The sequence below is a fragment of the Apiospora marii genome (genome assembly GCF_038362585.1).
Source record: "Apiospora marii strain CBS 49790 chromosome Unknown utg000013l_segment0_segment0, whole genome shotgun sequence".
Lineage (NCBI taxonomy): Eukaryota > Fungi > Ascomycota > Sordariomycetes > Amphisphaeriales > Apiosporaceae > Apiospora > Apiospora marii.
This window is the reverse complement of record NW_027117384.1, coordinates 833,245-856,214: the sequence shown is the minus strand read 5'-3', so window position 1 is coordinate 856,214 and position 22,970 is coordinate 833,245. Positions and strand designations below refer to the sequence as shown.

The 22,970-nt window shown below is 54.9% G+C and overlaps 6 protein-coding genes across 6 annotated transcripts; 1 reads left to right on the top strand and 5 right to left on the bottom strand.

The window, feature by feature from the left end:
- Positions 1-243: 243 nt before the first annotated feature.
- PG985_015417 (uncharacterized protein) lies at positions 244-2,421 on the bottom strand (the record flags this gene model as incomplete). Its single annotated transcript, XM_066835183.1, has 3 exons — positions 244-1,622; positions 1,682-1,826; positions 1,903-2,421. The coding sequence occupies 3 exons, from the start codon at positions 2,419-2,421 to the stop codon at positions 244-246; spliced, it is 2,043 nt and encodes a 680-aa protein (XP_066676386.1).
- Positions 2,422-5,582: 3,161 nt separating this feature from the next.
- PG985_015416 (uncharacterized protein) lies at positions 5,583-7,168 on the top strand (the record flags this gene model as incomplete). The annotated part of the gene is made up of 2 exons (XM_066835182.1): positions 5,583-6,018; positions 6,084-7,168. 2 exons carry the CDS (start codon positions 5,583-5,585, stop codon positions 7,166-7,168), a joined length of 1,521 nt encoding a protein of 506 aa, XP_066676385.1.
- A 690-nt stretch (positions 7,169-7,858) lies between these two features.
- On the bottom strand, positions 7,859-11,571 carry PG985_015415 (uncharacterized protein; the record flags this gene model as incomplete). The annotated part of the gene is made up of 3 exons (XM_066835181.1): positions 7,859-10,005; positions 10,064-10,481; positions 10,576-11,571. The coding sequence occupies 3 exons, from the start codon at positions 11,569-11,571 to the stop codon at positions 7,859-7,861; spliced, it is 3,561 nt and encodes a 1,186-aa protein (XP_066676384.1).
- A 945-nt stretch (positions 11,572-12,516) lies between these two features.
- On the bottom strand, positions 12,517-13,914 carry PG985_015414 (enolase; the record flags this gene model as incomplete). The annotated part of the gene is made up of 3 exons (XM_066835180.1): positions 12,517-13,408; positions 13,446-13,710; positions 13,791-13,914. 3 exons carry the CDS (start codon positions 13,912-13,914, stop codon positions 12,517-12,519), a joined length of 1,281 nt encoding a protein of 426 aa, XP_066676383.1.
- A 3,333-nt stretch (positions 13,915-17,247) lies between these two features.
- PG985_015413 (uncharacterized protein) lies at positions 17,248-20,027 on the bottom strand (the record flags this gene model as incomplete). Its single annotated transcript, XM_066835179.1, has 3 exons — positions 17,248-17,727; positions 17,778-19,710; positions 19,771-20,027. The coding sequence occupies 3 exons, from the start codon at positions 20,025-20,027 to the stop codon at positions 17,248-17,250; spliced, it is 2,670 nt and encodes an 889-aa protein (XP_066676382.1).
- A 1,150-nt stretch (positions 20,028-21,177) lies between these two features.
- PG985_015412 (uncharacterized protein) lies at positions 21,178-22,853 on the bottom strand (the record flags this gene model as incomplete). The annotated part of the gene is made up of 4 exons (XM_066835178.1): positions 21,178-21,888; positions 21,959-22,233; positions 22,289-22,714; positions 22,775-22,853. The coding sequence occupies 4 exons, from the start codon at positions 22,851-22,853 to the stop codon at positions 21,178-21,180; spliced, it is 1,491 nt and encodes a 496-aa protein (XP_066676381.1).
- Between the last annotated feature and the right edge of the window lie 117 nt (positions 22,854-22,970).

Sequence of the window (22,970 nt, the reverse complement as noted above, 5' to 3'; positions counted from 1 at the left end):
GCGGACCCGGCGCGACAAAGAAACGCGAAGTCACGGGATCTTGGTATTATCGCAGCGGCAAGTAACATTATCATGTCATGTCATGCACATAGGTCACGTCATGGGCCATAGAGAGTCTCAGCATCTTGCGAAAACAATTAATTATATGGGATATCAATGTTGCTGTGCCAGCACTTTTATTCGCACGCAGACGACATGTTTTTTTTTCATCGCTGCCAATTTCATAATGTCGTAATCTGCTATCTATCCATGAACCTTCTCATTCTCGACAAGCACTCCAGCCTGTTCACTCGTGCTGCTGGGCGCACTGCTCGATGCAGTCTTCTCCTTCAAGCCACCCTTGCCGTGTCGTTGTACAGGTGCTTTGCCAGAGAAGTAGTTGTGGATATCTTCCGTGATCTCATCGTCATCGTCGTACATATTGCTAGCCTCGGGGTCTTCCCTGGAAGCCTCCTTCTCGGCCCACTCGGCACGCATATCCTCAATCTTGCTCTTCATGTCGATATCAGGGTGGTAGCTCTTGCCGACGCCCATCAAACGCTCCCAAAGAGACAAATGCTGCGGGTGGATGGCAATGCCGTGGTAGTCCTTCTCACGGCCTTCGAGGATGTACTTCCAGCGGCGCTCCTGCTCCTTAAGGTCGAGGCCAGTGGTATCGGGAAGCCACAAAAACGTGATCAGCATACCGGCAAGACCGAACCAGGGCACGACGTAGAACTTGGTCTGGTCGTCGATGTAGTTGTAAAGAACCGACGCAAGCAGAGCTCCCGCCTTGCCCATGCAGGCAGAGAAACCGTGGGCACTGGCTCGGATTTGGGTAGGGAACACCTCGCCAGCCACCAAGAAGGTAACCGAGTTGGGTCCGAACTGGTTGAAGAACGAGGACAAGAAGTACATGGCCTGGAAGGAGTGGATACCCGCGGGGCTGGTGTAGTACGAGTAGTTCGACATGGGAATGACAAAGGTGATGAAGCAGACGAGGAATCCGACCTGCTGCATCAGCTTGCGGCCGTACATCTTGTTGTCAATGAGGAAGGACGCCAAGTAGTAGCCAGCAAGCGCCACGACTACGTTGATCAGGTTCCAGCGCCAAGTCGTCCACAGGTTGCTCTTGCCGCCGCTGATGACAGCGATGAACTTGCCCTGGAACAGCTTGTTGCCGTAGAAGAAGACGTCGTTGCAGAACCAGCCGGCAGACGTCGCGAAGAGACGGCCACCGAAGTTGCTGCACGTCATCTTCAGCGACTTGGCGTCGTAGCCGGTGACGTTGGCCTTCTTCTTGGCCTTCTCGAGTTGCTTGCTAGCGGATCGCATCTTGTAGGTACGGTAGTACGCCAACCACAGGGTGCCGATGGCAGGGATAGCGAAGGAGAGGCGGAACACCCATTGCGCAGTGATTTGGCTGTACACGGGACCCTCGCCGTATCCGCGGTTGAAGACGACCAGCAGGATGATGAGGATGACCTGGTTGAAAAACTGGCCCCAACCCTGCATCAGGAATGCCATGGTGACCTTGCGGCCACGGTGCAGGCGATCGTCACGGGTCGACAATTTGCCCGCAGAAACGGCATTCTCCATGGAAGAGGTGGCAGTGATGGGGTACTCGCCACCAACACCGAAGCCTGTGGGGATATCGGTTAGCCACAGGGAATGAAGGGTCTAAGGGGCAGAGGAGACATACTGTAGATGAAGAGGGACCAGGCATAGCAGATAACCCAACCCTCTAAAGTGGTTCCCCAAGTGGCGGTCAACATGATCAGACCCAGAAGCATGATCAAGGCATCTTGGATAAGACCCCATCGTCGACCAATCCAGTCACCGATGATCTGCAGATAGAGTCAGTCTCCTGTGGCTCCGTTTTCTTTATGTCTTGCAGCCGGGATTTTGTCAAGGAGTACTCACACCAACAGCGACCTGACCAATCATGATACCAATAACTTCAAGATACGTCACCGCAGCTACCCAGTTGGTGCTGCACACCGTGTGGTTGCCCCAGCAGTCGGGCCAGACCGACTTGAACAGGGGCTCGAGGTTTCCGATGGAGAAGAGGACATAACCTTCGAGGCCCAGGCCGGCACCAGGGAGGACAGCGTTGCGGAAGTACCAGGCGACGGGGCTGAGAGGGTCCTTCTTGAACATGTTGCCGACGGTCCGCAGCTCGGACATGGCCTCGGCATTGTCGACCTTGCGAACGAAGCTCCAACGCTTCCAGAAGGGAAGGTCGGCCCAGTAGATGCCCTCGGGTGTGTAGCAGTCGTCGGGGTGTGTGAGGTGCTTGAAGATGTCCTTCTCGTGGTCCGTGGCAGGCGCCGTGTGCTGCGGGTAGTGATCATGCTCGGCGCCGGTGGAAGGGCCATGGGGGACTGGGATCTCCCCGATGGGAGGGTCGTGTTCCCGGTGATGGCGGATGAAGGAAGCCATGTTGTCTTGCGTGTTGTGCGCCCAAGACGACAGGTGGGAGGGAGGCTAGGAATTAGGGGGGAGATATATGTATCAGGGGAGGGGGAATCGGACAACAAGCAAGTTGTTCGGAAAAAGGTAACAACCGGTGGTGGGTTTATGTCGAGTCGCCTGGAGAGAGTTAGGCGAAACCGGGAGCCGAAGAAACTTTGCTCGCTGGCCCAGGGAAACGGAGGAGAGGGTCGAGGATGAGCAGACCGGACGTCTTGGTCATTATGTACTACCCGCTTGAGGACCGCTGAAGGTCAGCAGGTTAGGGCGTGTGAGGGTGTAAAGCGGACCTGGCGGCGGATCCGAGGGGGACTAGATATTGAACTACGCAGGTTACTAGACTATCAGTCTCCGGTTATAGAAACACCGAGGCAGGCAAAAAAGGGCCCTCTCTGGCCCTCGAGCAATCCATCGCAGACGCAGACCCCGGCGGCATGGCCACAGTTGGAACTACTGCGGAGCTAAGTTTTTGCAAGGGACCCGAATGTATTTGAGATCCCCCACATCCCAACCTGCCAGCCATATGCAAGACCCAAGACCAAAGACCAGACGAGCTGCACACATGGGACATGCTGATACCGCTGCCGAGTGAGTTCGTGCCGCACGCCTCTTGGCAAATCGATGGACATCGTGCTGGAGGCGAGCCCTTCTGATGGAACAGAGAGGAGCAAAGTCAAACACTGACGGCAGGCAATCGCCGCCAAGATAGGAACAGCCGGAGCAGGATGCTTGTTTCTCAGATCTGCACATGACGTCTTGGTCGCAGGCCAAAACCGCACGGGATCATAAGCAAAAAGCGTGCATTGCGCCTGGCATTGATGGCCAATTGCCGATTACAGACTCGGTCTACAGAAGTCTCGGAGGGCAGGCAGGACCAGCCTGGCCAACGGGACAGGGGGCTGAGCCGCACTCGAGTGGATTGGCGTCAGAGTGAGGATTCTGTTGGTAGCTTCTTACTGTTTTTTTTCTCTATCTTTCGCTATGGGGAGGGAGGTCGGCATGGGGGCTTTTGGGCCAATGGCGTGCCGGGGGAAGCGACACGTGTGGCGGTCTTTGGCTCAGGAACACATTCGGGAATATCAGCGAGAAGAAAAAAAAAAAAAAAAAGGTGCAGCTAAGGCGTGTGGGGCCCCCCCGCTTGTTCAGTGGGGTGACCAGTGGGGTCTGGCCAAGGGCGATGCTGCCAGCATGTACCGCAGCTTAAAGGTTGCGCACAACTTACGGAAGGCTCTGATTGGTGACATCACACACCAGCACGCAACCGTCCCCGCCAGCTCGCCTCGCCCAAGGTCTTGCGTCTCTGGGCTTCCAGCTTGGCACACAGGCGCTGAAATGCTTGGGACTTCTTGGCCTTCGGATGAGGAAAGTGCTCGTGTGCTCATCTCTGCTTTGGTTGAAATATTTGCCTGCTCATGAAGTCATCTCGTATGTTGCGTCGATTTTGGATGCTATCCCGATTGCAAATTTTCTCGACTGTCTTTGTGCAGGCATTGATGTTACGAGCCCATGCTATGCTGCCGGCGACGAATCCCACATCATTTACTACTACATACTACATACTACATACATCCCGCACCGACAAACCGTGCAGGGATGGAGAACTCCTCCTCTGCCTATCATTCAGGGTGACAAACCAGATCCCGGGGCAGTAGAGGGACACACAAGGCAAAGTATCCCAAATTACACAGACGGGGACGGGGAATTGATTGATGATTCTGATCCCATTTCCTCCACGCAACCCCGCCAATCTTGTCTCGAGAAAGAGGGCCGGCTAACGAACCACCCCACGATGCACGATGCACCGAGACAGGACACGGCTTTCTTAACCCTTCATGGACACCGAGCACCAAGCCGGAGGTGGTGTTACTTAGGTGGTTCAACTAAAGAGCTGCGGATATGCATCTGTCTCTGTGCCGCATGGGTCTGGCTAGGCCTGCAGGATAGGTATGGAGTTACAATGCGTGCAGGTTACACTCGAACTCATACATGGCGCACTCTTAATGCTACTTTGCTTTTAGGCCGAGTCTGGCCATCAATCAGGTCTCGGCATGGCGAAACGTGTAGTCTCTGCCACTACTTGTATCTGATGAGTGATTTTGTTCTTTGTTTTTGCGGTTGTGCCGCGCCGGCGCTTCTCCGTCTTCGTTTCGGGCAATTAGTCGCGTGACCATGCTGACTTCTATCTGCAATCAATATGCAACCTCTAGGGCACTACACGCAGTCAGGTTAGCGCGCAGGACGGTGGGCAAACGGGCGTCTCTTTGCCGTCTTGGCCAAGCTACGAAACTCAGGGTGCCAGGGGGAGCAAGTCGTCAGAAGGGAGATGGGGAGCACATAGATGAGACTCGGGCGTATGAGTAGGAGGCAAACCAATACGGCTCCAAACTTGCTACCAAAAATAACATGGAAAATCGAAATATTTTTCGTTCCTTCTTTTCACGGGTGCTTCCTGAATGAAGGTTTACCAAGTCGGAACACTACCTAGGGTGTCCCTGCGACCGCCCTGCGATGTCGTCTGTTGCGGGTGTTTGTTCAATACTTGGGATCATCCTGGCCCCTGGCGTCTGATCAAGCTGGACAGCATGCGGTCGGTCGATTGGCTGGCCAATAAGTGCTAGTAATGTATACGGCAGTGGTAGGAGAAAGTAAGTTTGCATCTTGCATGACGAGGCCAAAGCTGCGAGATGAGGACCGAGAGGGTATCTCGCACTACGCATCCGATCTTTCCCTCATTGTCTAACCGGAGCCGATCTACCTGCTACGTCGGAGGTGTGCAGTCAAGTCAAGTAGCGTGGCAATCTTGTCGTTTTGTGTGCCCAAGAGCCGTGTCGCGAGAATGCCTATTAATATCCTCGAGTGTGATCTATCGCCTATTCAATTACTCGGTGACACAATGGCTGGCTACTGCTGCTGCTGCTGCTGCTGCTGCTGCTGAGGAATGGATGTCTTAATTGACCGCCCGTCAAACCGGCCAAAACCACGTGATCTCGCGTTTGCTCCAACCTTTGGCGGCACGCGTCCGCAACTCCGTCATCCAAAGTCCAAACCTTCTCTACGCGTCGCAACAGCTCTGCCTCCATCCTCAGCGATACCGGTTTCAATCATCCCAAGAGTATTGAACAGAAGGGACTATGCCTCCGCGTCAATCGTTGCGTACGCGCCGCGCCGCCGCCCAAGCACCCGAGCCCGAGACCAAGCCCGAAGTCAAGACCGCGGCCGCCGCACCCAAGAAGGCGAGAACCGCCGCCGCTTCTAAGCGCAAAGCCGCGACTGCGGGCAGTGACGTAGACGAAGAGGAAACGGCGATTGAATCCGAAGCTTCGGAAGCAGAAGACATCAAGCCTACCAAAGCTACCCCGAAAGCGAGGTCTACCAAGCGCAAAGCTGTAGCTGAGGACGACGACGACGACGACGAGGTGGTCAAGGCCGAAAAGGATTCTAAGCCAGTGAAGAAGACCCGTACGGCAAAGACAAAGATCGAAGACATCATGCCTCTCGCGAAGCGTACCGCGGTCTCGTCGCTCAAGCAGGCCATGTACATCGGCGCCCATGTGAGCGGCGCAGGAGGTAAGGGCAACAGGATAATACCCCCTTTTTTCTAGTACGAAGCTGACCAGAAAATCAAAATACAGGGGTCCAAAACTCGGTGCACAATGCCGTCCACATCGGCGCCAACGCCTTCGCCCTCTTCCTCAAGTCGCAGCGCAAGTGGGACAACCCGCCGCTCGCCGCCGAGGCCCGCGACGCCTTCCGCAGCCTGACCAAGCAGCACGACTTCGACGCCCACCGGCACTGCGTGCCCCACGGCTCCTACCTCGTCAACCTGGCGGCGGCGGACAAGGCCAAGGCCGACCAGGCGTACGCGTCCTTCATCGACGACCTGCACCGCTGCGAGAGCCTCGGCATCGTCCTGTACAACTTCCACCCGGGCAACACGAACGGCGGGGACCGCGCCGAGGCCATCAGCCGCATCGCCGCCCAGCTCAACAAGGCGCACAAGGCCACCAAGGGCACCGTCGTCACCGTGCTCGAGAACATGGCCGGCCAGGGCAACGTCATCGGCTGCCGCTTCGAGGACCTGCGCGACATCATCGCCCAGGTCGACGACAAGGCCCGCGTCGGCGTCTGCATCGACACGTGCCACACCTTCGCCGCCGGCTACGACCTGCGGTCCCCCGAGGCCTTCGCCGCGACCGTCCAGGCCTTTGACGACGTCGTCGGCAACCAGTACCTGCGCGCCTTCCACCTCAACGACAGCAAGGCCCCCTTCGACTCCCACCGCGACCTGCACGCCAACATCGGCACCGGCTTCCTCGGCCTGCGCGCCTTCCACAACGTCATGAACCACGCGCCCTTCCAGGGCTTGCCCATGGTCCTCGAGACCCCCATCGACCGCAAGGGCGCCGACGGCAAGTCCGTCGAGGACAAGCAGGTCTGGGCCGACGAGATCAAGCTCTTGGAGAGTCTGATTGGCATGGACCCCGAGGGCGACGAGTTCAAGGCGCTAGACGCCAAACTGCAGGCGCAGGGCGAGGGGGAGAGGAACAAGCTGCAGGCCCAGGCCGACAAGAAGGGGGCCAAGGACGCAAAGAAGGCGGAGAAGGCCGCGAAGCCCAAGGCCACTGCTGCTGCGAAGAAGAAGGCCCCTGCGAAAGGAAAGAAGAAGGTAGCCGAGTCCTCGGAGGGCGAATCGGATGCGGCAGAGGAGTCGGAGTAACCGGCAACATTCCGCATTAATGACCGCCAACTGGTTAGTCTATCGACGCCCTCTGCCCAGAACCGGCTGATCCAGATCAAATGAAAGGATTGGAGCATCCACGGGCTTACTCTTGGCTTGTACTATAGTTTAGAAAGCGATTCAAGCGTTCACGAAGAGGGCATGTGCAGTTATGAACGAGAGAAGATTTGCAAGACGGAAAAACTTACATCCTATGCTATGGACGACTCTAGGGTATGAAGGGGGGTATTATATTTGGCTCATGCTCGTTATGTACAACAGCAGGGGACTCCAGCAGGGATCGGCCCTCCACTGTATAAAAGAGAAATAAATGTTCAGAGAGAATAAGTAATGGGTATTTCATGATGTACGTGTCTGGGCATCCGTCGTCCTTCCTTTCTTTCTTCGCCTGATTCATCCAGGGTCAGGCATCATGATAAACACGTGTGTCCCTTAAAAAAAAACAAGATGTCTAAAAGCAAATTTCCTCCTTCTATCATTTGCCCAACGCCATCATCGCTGCCTCATGTCTCGTATACCAGAACTCGTGTAACTGTATGTGTATGTGTGTGCGTATGCGTGGATATGTTCACCTAAGCGACAACCACCCTTTTTTTTTTCTCTCTTTTTCTTTTTTAAGTCGTCGTTGCTGCGTTATTTCGAGGCACGTTTCCGTCGCTCAGCCAAGCCCTACTTGCGAGCTCGGGCAAACGCCTCGACGCGGCCCATGAGGCCCCGGAGCCCGACGCCGCGCTCGCAGTTGTTTTGGAGCCAGACCTCCATGTCCTCGCGGACGCTGCGCAGGCCCTTGGAGACGGGCATGCGCATGCCCTCTTCCTCGTCGACGTGGCTGCCCGGGTTGAGCAGCAGGTCGAAGCAGCGGGACCAGATGTCGGTCTGCCAATAGCGCTTGAGGCTCTCGCGGATTTTATAGCGGCGGCTGGCGGCGGTGCCCAGGCCGCCAGCGTCGCAGCGGACCGTCTCGATATACCGGCCGAACAGGAGCGTATGCAGCACCCCCGCAAGGCCGTGGTAGTCAATTTGCCAAGTCCAGGGGCGGCCTTCACGCATCTCGGCGCAGTCCTGGGCCGTTGTCTTCCAATCGGCGATGAACTGGACGTCGGGGACAAAGGCACGCATGTCGATGCCGCGGCCAAAGTCTATGAGCACGATGCCGCGCTCAGCCCAACCGCCGCTGCCATCCGCTTGCCATTGGGTCGCGAGATCGTTCCCGCTGGCCGACGACAGGGCGTCGAGGCGCAGTAGGCAGTTGTCAGCCTTGAGGTCGCCGTGCAGGATCTGCTTCGAATGGAGGGCCTCAACCGTGCGCAGAAGCTCAATGGCAAAGAACATGGCGAGGGGTTCGTCCATGACGCCCGAGGGCTGCTCGCGGAAGAAGTTCACCACGTCCAACAAAGTGCCATGAGCATGCAAGGGTAAGAATAGGAAGCCGTCATCTTGGTACAAGTGCAGTTCATGAGCGGCCGATATACTGGCCGTTGCACGATCTTGAGGGCCGAGGCGGGTGGCGGCCAGTCGCATCATGTGAAACTCCCAGGCAGTAGGGGGTGTCTCCATCTTCAGAGCCTCCAGAGTCGAGCGCTTCGATACGGCAAAGTCACCTTTGCCCATTTCGATGAGTGGCTCATCCTCTTTCTCATCCTCAGAGCCAGGCGCCGAGTTCTCCACAAGATAGACAGGAGCGAAGGCACCTTTGCCCAGTTCCCGCTTGAGCGTGTAGACGTGGTCAGTGTCGGGAAACTCGAGGGTGACAGGACTGCTGATGCTGGTCCGGTCGTTGCCGCCACTCTGTCTAGATTTCGCCAAAGCTTTGGTGTATCTGCGAATCTCTGGGCCCTTGTCGCAGCGCGTCTCGCGGTGGTCAAAGAAGCCCGGGTACGAGCTGAGAGGGGGGTGGACGTGGTTCAGGATTTCTTCTCGAACTGCAGTATCGACGGGGTTGCACTGGGACTCTTTGATGATGGGTCCCTTAGGAGGTGCCTTGACGGTAGCTCCTGTCTTAGCCGCAATCCTCTCGCTAAAGGGCTGGGCGATCTTGACAGGCGATCGACGGTCGCTGAGGACCTCACGCAATGGGCTGCTCAGAGGCTCGAAATCCTCGTCATCCTCTTCCTCTTCGTCCTCGTCTTCCATGGGAATATCATGGCAAGGAGTTTTGAAGAAGTTAGACTTAGCTCCGGTGATGTTCAAGGACGATTCCGTTCGCTCAGTAATAGGCGTCATGAACGGTAAGCGGTTATTAGCCGCCTCGACCGGATCCCTAAACGGCCGAGTTGGCGCAACGTAGTCCTCAGGTGGAATCGGAATGTATCTGGTTCGCGGGAACTCATCATCGGTAGGCGTCATGGACTCTTCTTCTTCTTCCATTTGACCATGGACGTCGACTGTCAATGGACCAGAAGGCTCATTGTCATTGGCGTCGATGAGGTCTGAGACTTGGGTATCGTTCTCGTCTCTCTCCTCATCTTCCTCGCCCTTAAGGCCAGGAAGGACCTTGCGAGCAGTGAAATCGGACCATTCGCTAATACTCTTCCCGTCGTCATCATCATCTCCTTCTTCATCGTCGTCAGGTGCATCGCTCATTTCAATCTGACGGGTGGTGCATGTGCTCTCCCCGCCACTGGTGTAGTCATCGTCAGTCATGTACTCATCATTCTCGCTCTCCTCGGCCTGCTCCTGGGCCGGCTTGATGGGAGCATTGAAAAGATCGTAGATCTCGTCGGTCGCGGCTTTGGTGTGCAAAGTCATGGTGGGCTCTGCTGAGTGGTTTCTTTTCTTCATTTTGGGCTTCGAAGGTGAATCGAGCTTGGCTTTGACTGGTGGGGGGTTAGCAACAACATCAGACTGACAAAAGGTGAGGGTAAGGTGACTGACTGATTTGCGTCTCGTTGACTTCCATCAACTTCTTCTTTCTTGGTTTGCTGGGTTTTTGCTGTTGCTGGTTCTTGAGAGCGCCGTTCTCATCCAATTCCACCACGTCTTGGTGAACAACCAATTTTGTGGCCACCTTTTGCGTGAGATCTTCTACATTAGGTGCGTTCTCATCAGATGGCTGCTGCTCCTGCTGTGGGTAATCGGCGAAGCTTTCCTCGTCCCAACGAGCATCTAGCCAGCCTCTGCTTGCAGCCCACAGTTCCTCGAAGCTGAGTTCTGTGCCAGGCTCTGCTGGGGTAGGGTAAACAGCTTCCAGGTTGACAAAGATTTGCTCGCGTTTCCCATTGGCAGGGTTTACAATCACCTGATGTTTTGATGGTGCAATGACAATATGTGACTCTGCTATTCTTGCTAAGGACTGAACATACAACAATCGCGAAACCGCCAACAATTAGTCCTATTATCATCAACAATCGGGCATAGAGGGTATGGGAAAACCAGGTCTAGCTTACCGGGTCCCTGAAGACGGGCATCTTTGGGCCATCGTTCTTCTTGCCTCCGGCCTGAAGCGTCTCCCCTGCCCACGGCTTCGGCGACATTGTGTTCTCCTTCTTTCGATCCGCCAACGACCCGATAGTACCCCACCCCTTCGACCCGGAGCCCATCGCAGACACCACTGGAGGTGCAGAATCTGCATCTGAGAAGATAGCCATCTTGGCTTTGGCTGGTTTAGCACTGGGCCTTGCTGCAGCTGCGCCGACTCGTGGTGCTTGCGGATCAGCATCGGCAGCTCGTGCGGCGGCGGCGAATGGGTCCACCTTGGAAGCAAGCGCGGGCCGGACAGTGGGCAGCGCCGGCGAAGAAGGGGCGTCCGTCTCCTCGGGCTGCTGTGATCGCCTCTGCTCGAATTCGCCAAACTTCCGGAGCAACCGTGCGGTGGGCCGGGCTTCACGCTCGATGCCCAACTTGTACACCTCCTCCGCCTGGTTCCAGCGGCCAACGCCCTCTAACCAGGCGGCGTACTCTTCGTAGTAGAGAGCGAGCGTCTCGCCGATGTTGTGGCGTGACAGGAAGACGTAGGTCTCGCGAGGCGAATCGGAGAAGAAGTGTATGTAGTGCATCCATAGCTTCAGATAGCGGGGGTCGTTCCTGTATTGCGCAGAGCCGATAAACGTTTTGGTCGCACGCTCCAGTAGGGTATGCAGTTGGGACTGGGGAGTGGCCTGCGCGGAGGGGTAGGCATCGAAGGTCCACCGCACGTATCTCTCGAAGATGTCGAGGGGATCGTCCGACTCGGCCAGATTGGCTACCTCGGCTTCATATTCGGCACGGATGCAGTCGTTGATGTCCCTTGTGTCTGAGGGCGTGGGTGTCGACAGCTTGTGTAGTGGCGAAGGCGAGTAGAGTTCTGCCAGTTTCCTTGCTGATCGGCCGCCCGGGAGTGACTGGATGTTCTCCTTCTGGCCCTCGATCACGTCGAAGTTGATGAGATCCTCCGAGGCTGACATGGTTGGTTGATGTTTGTTGTAGAAGTCAGCGACGGCGGTTTTTTGGCGCAATGGCGCGGCAGTATGATCGAGAAACCTAAGTTAGTATCTGTCGTTGACCTCTCTGGGAACGAGTGATCGATCAGCAGTTTGTTGGAATTTGGTTCTCAAAACGGCAAAGCGAAGGTGTGGGGGTGTGTTATCCATTAAATTGACTTGCTTGTTGACTATTTGGCCCCTTCTCCCTGCCGTTGCCCTGACGATAGCCACGTGTTGAGCCACCCCTCACCAGCCACAACAGCTGTCACTTTCGGCCCAAATCAACAAATCAGGGTCTGGTCTCGATTGACTACCTCCCTAGATTGGGCCAACAACTGCCGAACTTGTAATCAGGCGATTCTGCTGTTTGGTGGTAGGTACTCGTTTCTCGTTTAGGCCGTCGGTTTACTGCAAGCCTTTGCCCTTATCCTTGCATCATCACTATTTGGTGGGTACTGTTCCACTACGATGCAGTATATCCAGACCCTATTTCTGCATGTTATACGTCGAGCGTCACTCTCAAGACAACCGGCACAGCTGCAATACCACCCACACTCTACCTACCTTCACAGCTAGGCAGTATAGACGGCCGAGACGGCGCCATCAGTGGGACCCCCCAAGTTGCGTCGCTATAGTATACCCAATGGTCCATAGTACTCGAGCGCTTATATGGTTGGTATATTCTCTTTCAAAGTTTGAGTGATGTCAGTTGGGTTGGATCACAGTTTGTTGATCTGCAGAAGCAATCGGTCGCTTACTCATACGTGGCACGGCATTGAAGAGATGATGTAACACAAATTTGTACTTGGTAGTGGATTGGATTTCTGCACATTCATTCTGACTTTTGTCTATGTCGCTGCCCAAGCCATTTCCGTTCATTCCTGATCATAAAAGTCATCCCATGGTATATCGCACTGTTCTCTTTCTTTACATGTTCACGGCCTTGCGGAAGCTCTCGCCAGCGAAGACGGCGTTGCTGCCGAGCTCCTCCTCGATGCGGAGGATCTGGTTAAGCTTGGCCAGACGCTCGGAACGAGCGGGGGCACCAGTCTTGATCTGGCCGGCTCGGATACCGACAACGACATCGGCAATGGTGACATCCTCAGTCTCACCGGATCGGTGAGAGACCATGACACCCCAGTCAGCGGCGTACGAGTCCTTGGCGGCCTGGATGGACTCGGTCAGAGTACCGATCTGGTTGACCTTGAGGAGAAGGGCGTTGGCCGACTTGAGCTCAATGGCCTTCTTGATGCGGATGGGGTTGGTGACAGTCAGATCATCACCGACAATCTGGAAGTCAGAGGTCTTGTAGAAGTAGCTCCAGGCCTCCCAGTCGTCCTCGGCGAAGGGGTCCTCGATCGAGACAATGGGGTAGGTCTTGGCCAGGTCGCTGTACAGAGCAGCGAGCTGCTCGTAGGTGAGCCACTTGGTGGGGTCGCTGTCGGGGTTCTTGAAGTCGAGATCGTACTTCTTGGCGTCCTCCTTGTAGAACTCGCTGGAGGCAACATCCATGGCGATGCTGATCTGGCCAGTGTAGCCAGCCTTCTCAATGGCATCGGTGATGAGGTCAAGAGCCTCCTTGGGGGTCTGGATATCGGGAGCGACACCACCCTCGTCACCGACGTTGCCGGCAGACTGGCCGTACTTCTTCTTGGCGAGAGACTTGAGGATCTGGTAGACCTCAGCACCCTGGCGCATGGCCTCGGTGAAGCTGGGGGCCTTGGAGGGGACGATCATGAACTCCTGGAAGGCGAGACGGCCACCGGCGTGGGAGCCACCGTTCAGGACGTTCATGAAGGGGACGGGGGAGGACGTAGGGCTTCTTGGTGCCGGCAAGGTCCGAGACGTGGGCGTACAGAGGAACGCCCTTCTCGGCAGCACCGGCCTTGGCAATAGCCAGGGAGACACCCAGGATGGCGTTGGCACCGAGCTTGGTCTTGTTGGGGGTACCGTCAAGCTCAACGAGGAACTTGTCGAGCTTGCTCTGGTCCTTGACATCAATGTTCTCCTTGATGAGGGCGGGGGCAATGACGCTGTTGACGTTCTCAACGGCCTTCAGGACACCCTTGCCAGCCCACTTGGCCTTGTCACCATCGCGGAGCTCGCAGGCTTCGTGCTGACCTGTGTATCAAAACCTTGTTAGCTGCTGCTGCGAGGTGTACAGAAGGGCGTCGGGTCCGTGGGGATGGATATAGACATACCAGTAGAGGCACCGGAGGGGACGATGGCGCGGTGGAGGCCGGTCTCGGTGACGACGTCAACCTCGACGGTGGGGTTACCGCGAGAGTCGTAGACCTGACGAGCGTGAATCTTCTTGATCGCCATTGTGAATGTGTTTTGATGTGATGACTGTGTTGTTACGAAAGGATGTCAGCTTGAACCGATGGAGGAGAGTAAGGAAGAGGGGGAGCTGGAGCTTTATATATCGGATGGCGAGGTCTGAGCCCGACTAAGAATAGCCAGGGAAGAGGTGCCAGACAGGGTTGGTAGCTCCCAGGTCAAGCGGGCAAGGGCCATTGACTGGAGCCAAGCACCTGAGTGTGACAAGCAAGTGGGCAGGCAATGTTTTGAAACCCCGTTTCCAGAAATATGCCTCAACGCCATAGCATAGCATGATGGTGGGGGTTGGGGGAGCTCTCCGACAAGCCTGGTTCCCAATAATAACATTGGAAACAGGCGAAGCAATTGGTAGAAGCCCTCTTTTTGACTGGGGATTTTGCTACTTACAGTCGAATGGATTGGTTTGATTTGGTAGATGGGATGGAAGGAGAAGAAGAGGGGAAGAGAAGAGAGGAAGGAGAAAGAAGAAAATTCTCTGAGAGATTGCGAGAGAGAGAGAGAGAGGAAGAGTATCAACGATAGCAGATGGTGAGAGAATTGGCTACAGCTGCAAGCTCTATTGGTAGGTACACACACGCACCTACGTAAACAGGATGGCGGGGCAGTTGGGATTGAGCAGGTACGCACTGAGCACCTGCTGAGAGAGAGGGAGAGCACTGGTACTGGCACTGGGAGAGGGAGCAAGTGCTGGAGCTAGCAAAAGACCCCTCCTCAAGGGTTGAGGGGCTAAAATCCCGATTTCGATTCGACTGGAACATTGAATCACCTAACATTAAACCTTAGACGTCCTGGCTACTGCGACGTGCGTGGGGAACCGACGTAGCAGCCAGCCAATGGCTTCACATCAGGCGACTGGCCCGATGGGTTGCCCAGAGGTTGCCCTACTCCAAGAGGCCAATCACTTGCCCGGTCCGGAGGTACACGATGCTGCACGCAGGATAGGAGCTGTTGAGTGGGATTGAGCTGTACTGTACCTTAGGTTTACGCAGGTTGGGGCTGTTCCGCGCCCTGTCCGCCACGATTTGACGGAACCCGATCTCCTCACCCTCACCTGTTTCCGAGACAAGCGACAAGGCTTATGGTCGCAGCTCCATGAAGAAAAAAATCCCACTTGTGCCTATTCCGGACAGGGTTGCTGGGAAACGAACCGAACGTGGTCTTATTAATCAGTCTAGTTGGTTAATATCATCCATCTCGCCTGCCCAAAGCTCGCCAAGTCCATTGAACATCGTCGGCTCAGGCTGGATACTATCTGTCCAGATGGGAATGTGCCACTTTTCCCCTCTGGCCAAATTCGGGCCGTCTCCTGAACGCCTGGGAACTTACGGGCTCTTTCGCCTCAAAGCTACGTGGTAATATGGCCGTTTCCTGTTCGTTTCGTCCGGTCCGATGGCCGGGTAGCATGGGATAGAGCTTGAATGGCATCTTTTTATTGTTTGGTAAGGTTCCAGGAGAGCTCTGATAGCTCTGATATGGCTGAACAAACATCCCGAACCCAACTGACCTTCTTGTTGCAATTATAACAACTATATCCGTGCACCCTGTCGTATCTCGACCCCTCCGCCATTCATTAGAGTCCCAACTCGACGCGGTCCCTTCGGTCCTGTCTAGTCCCTAATAGAGCAATTGATTCCTCGCCTCCCGTAATTTTGTCGCCGTCGTTCCCATTGACATCGCCGTCTAGGTCCGATATAGAGGGAGGGCTTTCCGGACAGCGCCACCTTCAGTGTTGCCATTGCCTTTGATCACACCACTCATTCGGTCCGTACCTTCGGGGTTAGTATGGGAGCCGCTGAGCCGGATGGGTTTTCCTTCTCCTTCGCTTCAGGTTTTCTGGTCCCTGGCAGCCTGGGGGACTGCTGGGTGAGCCGTGTCGGTCCAGATGTTACTCTCTTAGGAACGCGCGCATCCATCCTGCTTCCTTCTTCACCCGGATAGCCAGCCAGACAAGCGACCGCTGGAATAAACAGTATTCTGTCCACGGTAGTGACAACTATACCTCGATTATCCCACTTACCTACTCTTGATTACGGCAGGGAAGTAAACGAAATACGCCTATGTTCCGGTAATATTTATTCTTTTCCCGCCGTAACAACAATACCTAATTCAACTGGAGTAATAGCTTCTCGATCTTTCAGAGGCTTGGCCGGTTTATCCTCGCAGGGGCTTGCCAGAGCGGGGCGGGCGTCGAAAGATCCAAGTGGACACTGCCAGTGCCATTCAGCAGCCCATCGCATGATGTTGCGGCGGATTTGCCCTTCGGCTCGGCCAGATTATGGTTGATCTACCATGCAGTCTGGGCGACCCTGGATTTCTCGGGGCTGATTACAGTAGTCGTACCGTTGCCGCTGCGCAAGTGGACTGCACCGCACGATCTACTGGCCTAGACCCTATGCACATTGAACATCCATCACGCCACACGGCCTTTGGGCTGTTTCTTTTGTGGCTAGCCTCCTGCCCGTATATGTATATGTACGCATACGGCAACTTGGGCATTCATCGTCCTGCCTGCATGACACGTAACCGTCTTGTCGCCGGCATGTTGGAGGCGACTCAAGACCCCGAGTGTTTTCCTGTCTCTTCTTCTTGGCCCTCCGGTTCGGGCCCCGAGTTGAGGGGGGCCGGCCGGGGTTTCCGCCTCGTTGAAGCTGACTGCTGACCTCACTTCCCTCGACCAACTCTACTTGGTTGGTTCTGGCAAGAAGCATATTTACAAGTGTGCCAATTCAGGCGATTGTCGAAGTCGAAATTTGTCTTTTCATCTATTAGACGAACCTAAAGTTGCCCATCGAAAGAAGGCCCGGAGGCACATCTTTATATCTATTTGCTGACTTCAAGGATATATTTCATTACGCCACCTTGATGTTCCGGCCTAACATTGTTGTTCTATGAATGATGCAGGGTAATTGTTTGCCAGTAAGTTCATGAGACTGTTGCCTGGCTCGGTATTGTCGGTAGTGCTCTCAGAAAAGTTGAGCATTTGTCGTGTCCATCTATTAGATGACGATCTTGAAATAAGAACGGTGTTGGTGAGAGAGCGCGAGGTCGCTCCTTTTAATTACCCATGAAACATACGGACGGGGTGAGGATTTAGAAACAGCAATCCAAAGCACAGCGGGCATCGGCAGCTCGTTTCTAGTAGGTAATTCATTGGTGTCTTTGATGAAGGACGGGTTTAGACTAAAGTAGGTATGCTCTGCTCTCGGTTTGGGCGGGGCCTTGTAAGGAAGACTATATTCCACGAAAGAACCCACGCCTTTCTATGCCGTGGGATCCAACGAAGGGGGCCCTTACCGTGGGCACTCGAAGATTACCTGTCTATAGCTGCGCTTTTTGTTTGTACTCTTTCACCCAAGTCGCCACGTCGTCGCTGTCACGAGCCACCCAGGCAATCTTGCTCCTGATGGAGTCTTTGCTCTGGGCCAGGGGCTGGTCGAATGCCTTGGTGTCCTGCTCCTTGAAGAAGGCATCGACCCGGTCAAGCTGCCCTTGCTGGGTGAAGGCGCTCGTGCACACCGTCACCATGCTACCAAGGATGGGCGGGTTTCCACTCAACCGTTTGTAAACACCAGGCCATGACTTGGTGAGCCAGTTGAAAAGTGCCTCAATACCCTCGGGGTGGCTTCGAAGTCCGCTGGCGGGAAGGTAGATGTCCTGACTCTTGACCTCATCCGACAGAATGAAATCAAGGGTTCGCTGGATCAGCTGGGGATCCTTGGCACGACCCAATACGCGGAGCGCCGTGTTGCGCTCGTTGCTGTTGGTAGACTTGCGGAAGTAGTCAACGACCGCATCATACTGCTCATCGTTAGTATTGGTCCTACAGTATTCGCTCAAGCAATGCTTACCTCTTTCGTCCCGCCATACTTCAGGGCAATGCTAAGCACGCTGCCCCGGATGTTGGGGTGAACGGCCGACTTGTCACCACCCATGTACTTGCTGAACATTTCTTGCGCAGCGGAAATAATTTTCTTGTCACCAGCAAGTCCGGCGACACCGAACAACATTGCTTTGAACTGCTGCTCGATGTGCCCATCATCTTCACTGAAGGTCCAACCAAGCTTGTGCGCCTTTTCACTAACCAGGTCCTTGATGAAATCGTTGAGACCGTCTTTCGTTGCCGAATCCTCGAAGTTCCAAGCCGTTTGGACCATGGATGCACGGGATATGATCTCGTTCCAAACAACGAATGACTCCTCTGTATCGAAACCCTTCAACAAGTTCAAGACACCTGAAGTCTTCTGGTAACCAGAGGTTGCAAGGGCACCCGCATCCGCGATCATGCCGGCGCGATCTTCAACGCTCAGCTTGCCATTTTTGGCAGCCTGGCCAAGCTTCTCAAGACGCTCTGGCGTGTATGACGTGCGGTAAATACTAGTGTGGTTAGCATTGAGCTTGAAGAAGTCGAGGTCCTTCAGCTTATAGCTATCCTCGCGCTTGGAAAGAGTGAGGTCTTCGTCAATGCCATCAGCGGAACGAAGGCCCAGGAAGACGGGGTACAAAACTTGATCTTCCTCGGGCTTCACATCGCCCGTACGAAGGAAACGGTTCTGCTTGACGTGAATAGTCTTATCCTTCTCGTTTTCAGTGACCTGCACAACAGGGTATCCGACGTTCTTGGTCCAGATCGACATGATCTCCTTGACAGGCTTGCCACTAGCCTCCTCCAGAGCTGCCCAGAGATCATCCGTCTGCGTGTTGCCATAGGCGTGCTTCTTGATATACTTCCGGACACCTTCGAGGAAAACATCCTCGCCTAGGTAGGTTGAAATCATGCGAAGAACAGAAGAGCCCTTGGCGTAGGAAATGGCATCAAAGATTTGATCAACCTCACTAGCTCGCTTGACGGGCACCTCAATCGGATGACTGCTTCTCAAGGAGTCCAAGCCAAGCGCGCTCTGGAGGTTGTCGATGACATAGCTTTCCCAAACCTTCCATTCGGGGTAGAACTTGTCGCAACTCAACCAGCTCATCAGCGTGGCGAAGCCTTCGTTCAACCACAGGCCCTCCCACCAGTCCATCGTGACGAGATTGCCAAACCACTGATGAGCGAGTTCATGCTGGACAACCTCAGCTACGCGCTCCTTCATGGAAGCGCCACTAGTCTTCTCATCGTAGAGAAGATCAACAACCCGGTACGTGATGAGGCCCCAGTTCTCCATGGCGCCAGCAGCGAAATCGGGAATGGCAACCATGTCCATTTTGGGAAGGGGAAATTCGACGCCGAATATCTTTTCGTAATAAGCCAGTGTGCGCGCAGCAAGCTCCAGCGAGAAACGGCCATGCTCAATGTCTGAGCTAGGCGGCGCATATACCCGGATGGGCACGCGGAAGTTTTTGGTCTCAATGTAGTTAAGCTCGCCAATGATGAAGGCCACGAGGTAAGTGGACATGACTGGGGTCTTGTTGAACTTGACAGCCTTTCGAGTAGTCCCAGTGATTGCTGAAGTGACTTCGGTCTCGGAAGCGACGTCCATGTTGCTCAAGCAGGTAAGGTTCTTGTCAGCAATGAGCGTGACGGTGAAGTTTGCCTTGTGGAGGGGCTCGTCGAAGCAGGGGAAAGCCCGGCGGCAGTCGTTGGCCTCCATCTGCGAGGTGGCCAGCATGCCCTCCGTGCCATCTGCCTTCTTATATGTCGAGCGGTAGAAGCCGGCCATCTGATCGTTGAGCTGACCGGTGAATTTGATTTCCAGAGTTGTCTTGGATCCCTGCGGAACAGCATCCTGGAGCTCAATCGTCGAAACCTGCTTTGCCTCATCGTATGTAATGGCCGACGAAGAGCTGCACGGAGGATTAGAATGCATACATAGAATCACCTCGACTGCGCCCGGCTCGACTTACGTCACGACCTTGTCTCCGTCCTTGATTTGAGCACTGTGAATATCGATCTCGAGAGTATGCAGGGCTATGGACTTGGACTCCTCCTGGACGTCGAAGTCTATCACGACGGTGCCGTTGAAGATGAACTTCTCGAAGTCGGGTTCCAGTGTGACGTCGTAGTGCCTCGGGACCACATTGGTTGGCAACAGCTCGCGGCCCATGGTCGGGTCCGGGTTGGCACCGCCGAAGTGCTCGGAATCGCCTGCCAGCCTGCACATGTTGTTGATTCGTCTCTGGTAGGAACAGGAGCGAGCAAAGGATCTGGGGATCAGACTGGGAGTTTTAGGAGAGAGGCGTAGACCCTTGGGAGAATAGTGACCGAGGGAGTAACGAGAGGCAGTAAGACTACGGGCAGAGGCAAGATGGTGGGGTTAGCTCTGGTCGCTCGGATGCGGGACAGGATGGGTATGGGGCCTTTTGAATTTACTTGACTAGTGAGGACGAGCGCCTGCCACTTGTAGCAGCAAAGTTTGGATGACAAAGATTTCTACAAGAAAGACTCAACGTACGGGCAGAGCAAGAGCGGACGGCGGGGCTATTATACAGGGCAGTCGCTGGGGGAAGCCGGTGAATGTGGGCATCCACGGCACGAAGCGTGCGAAACGACATCCGTCTGGTGAAAAGAATGCCAAAGGGACGTGTGTCTATAAGAGTGGTTGAGGTACATGTACACTGGGTGGGAATAGGGAGAGACAACAATGGACTGATAGTAATACAGACGAATCAGGAAGGTCAGAATTAGTTTAGATCGGTACAAGGGACGGAGGGCCCAAAGCCAGGGGGGGAGGTACTTGAGGTCGAGGTCGAGGGAAGCGGTGATCTTCTCAGCCCTGCGTGTGGAAGTGATGCTGCTCGAGAAGCCACGGATAGGCGCCGGGCTGAAACAGCATCACCAAAAAAAACCAACCAGCCGCAGGGCCAGGCCACTAAGAAAACTATATTTTGTGCTGGGCGGTGTAACCTACATGTCAACCAGCTCAGGGGACAACCATGCCTTTTTAATGTGGGAAGCGCCCCAAGGAGGGGTAGTAAAGCCAAAGCAGCAAAAAAGCCAAGCCGACAGCTGCCGGCCTTGCAGATGGAAAATGCGACTGCGAATCTGCACGCCTTACCCTTGCTTGGTGGGAAATCCAGCCTCGCACAACCTCGTCCCTTTAATCTCTATGCAAGCGCATTAATTGTTCATGAGCGAGACAGAGAGCAGAGACAGATATCCAAGTAGATTTGTATTAGGTGACATTTAGCTTGAGCCGTATATTGTATGTATACCATGGCACATCATCATCCATCATATGCAGACAAGGCAAGCCAAATCACAATGGGCATGCCTTAACCTGAAGGCATCGTACATTTTTCCTTCTAACGCGCCTATTTCCTTGTCTTGCGCGCATGTTTGACCAGGTTTTCTATTACACCCTCAAACGTCTCTCGGTCGCCAACCTTCTCGTCTGTGCGTTTCTGCCAGTACTCCAGAAGCTCCTTGGCCAGCCCTTCCATCTCCTGAAGCCTGGCCACATGCTCCTTGAGCTCCGAGTCTGTCATGCCATTGAGTGCCTCCTCTGTGGTTGCACACATTTGCCTCGCCGAAACAAGATCCAACTCGGGCGCAGGAAGGGGCCCCTTACGCCGCGTAGGTTCTGAGCCAGGCTTTTCTTTGCCTTGGGAGTCCACAGACGCTGGCGAGTCATTGCCTTCGTTCTTCCGTATCCGAGATATCGATCTGGATTCTGATGATGTTCGTAGAGACCCGTTGGAGGTGACACGATGCAGTGATGGCAAAACGAGCTTCTTCTGCTTCGAAGCCGGCAAGATCTCGTCCAGATCGACCGGTACGCCAAGGGAGACCAGGAAAAGCCGCCGTATGCGTGACCTGATCCAGTCCGGGGGTTGGAGCGGTGGCGGCGCGGCCAGTTGTGACCAGAGAGAAGCACTTCGGGGATTGAAGAATATCGGGTTGTCTTTAGGGGGGCCAGGAAGCTCGGGGAGCTCATCTAAGTCGGGTGGGTACAATGCGTTGAGATAGGGTTCTGTAGCTGCTAGGACGTCCTCGGAGTCGAGACCGTCTAGATCTAATATTGGCTGGGAAATCATAAGCTATTTGCCCAAGGGCCCAACACCACATGCTATGGAAATGAAAGCTTCGACGTACAAAAGAGGGTACTGAGACAGAAGGCGGGACACCCACCGGCGGGGGAGCCGGGGCGTCCTCCTCTGCCTGTTGGAATCCGTCGTCGAAGTCACCAAAATCGGCATCTTCGTCGCCTTCCTCGAAATCGTCAAAATCGTCGCCAAAGTCATCATCATTGTCCTCGTCGCCACCATCTACTGTCTGTTCTCCAGAAGCGTCCATTGACTTTGCCGCTGAAGACTTCCTTCGCCGATGTTTGGATGGTGACTTCAGAGCTGGGGACTCAGGCACGTCATCTACGAGGGTAGGGTCAATCGATGCAGGTAGCTCAGGAGGACTTGGCTGCCGTACCAGTTGCTTGTCCGGTGGTTTCTAGCGAGGCTGGCTGAGTACTGGCCTCACCCGTGCCATCAGCTTTGCGGACATAGTCCGGAGTAGCATCTGCTTTGCGAAGATCTTCGTGGTAGTGCTGGGTGGTAGAGCCCGGCGCGTCGGCCGTCTCCTCTACAACTGTCTTCGGAACAGATTGGCTATCCGGGGTCGGGGTGGTGGCGTCTTTGGCAGACGACTCCGTCTCCGGATCGGGGATGACAGCAACCTCATCCGGAGCGGCATCGCCAGTTCGTTTATCGTATGCCTCTGTCCCGGGAACCTCGCCATAGGATGGCTCGTCGTCTACTTTCTCTACGCGGGTGATGGGCACCGGAGATTTAGACTCCGCACTCTCTGACGGAGCCGATTGCGCATCTGAGAAATGGTCTTCGGAGTCGGACGATGCTAGTGGCAGAATTGGTCAGCGGAGGGTATGAGGTATAACTGTCATTCAGATGTAGGTACCTAGCTCGCGTGCGCTGGCGTCTTCGAGCCCTTTCCGGTCTGGCGCCTCAAGGCTTTCCGACTTGCGCTCTTCTGGCATTTTCGGTAGCTGGTCTGGGACTCTGGTTGCCAAAAGAGGACAGAATAGCAAGCCGCCGGCGGTAGATTATGTAGAAATCAGGCCAGAGAGGTTGAAAGGAACAGTTGTATGGGCGCC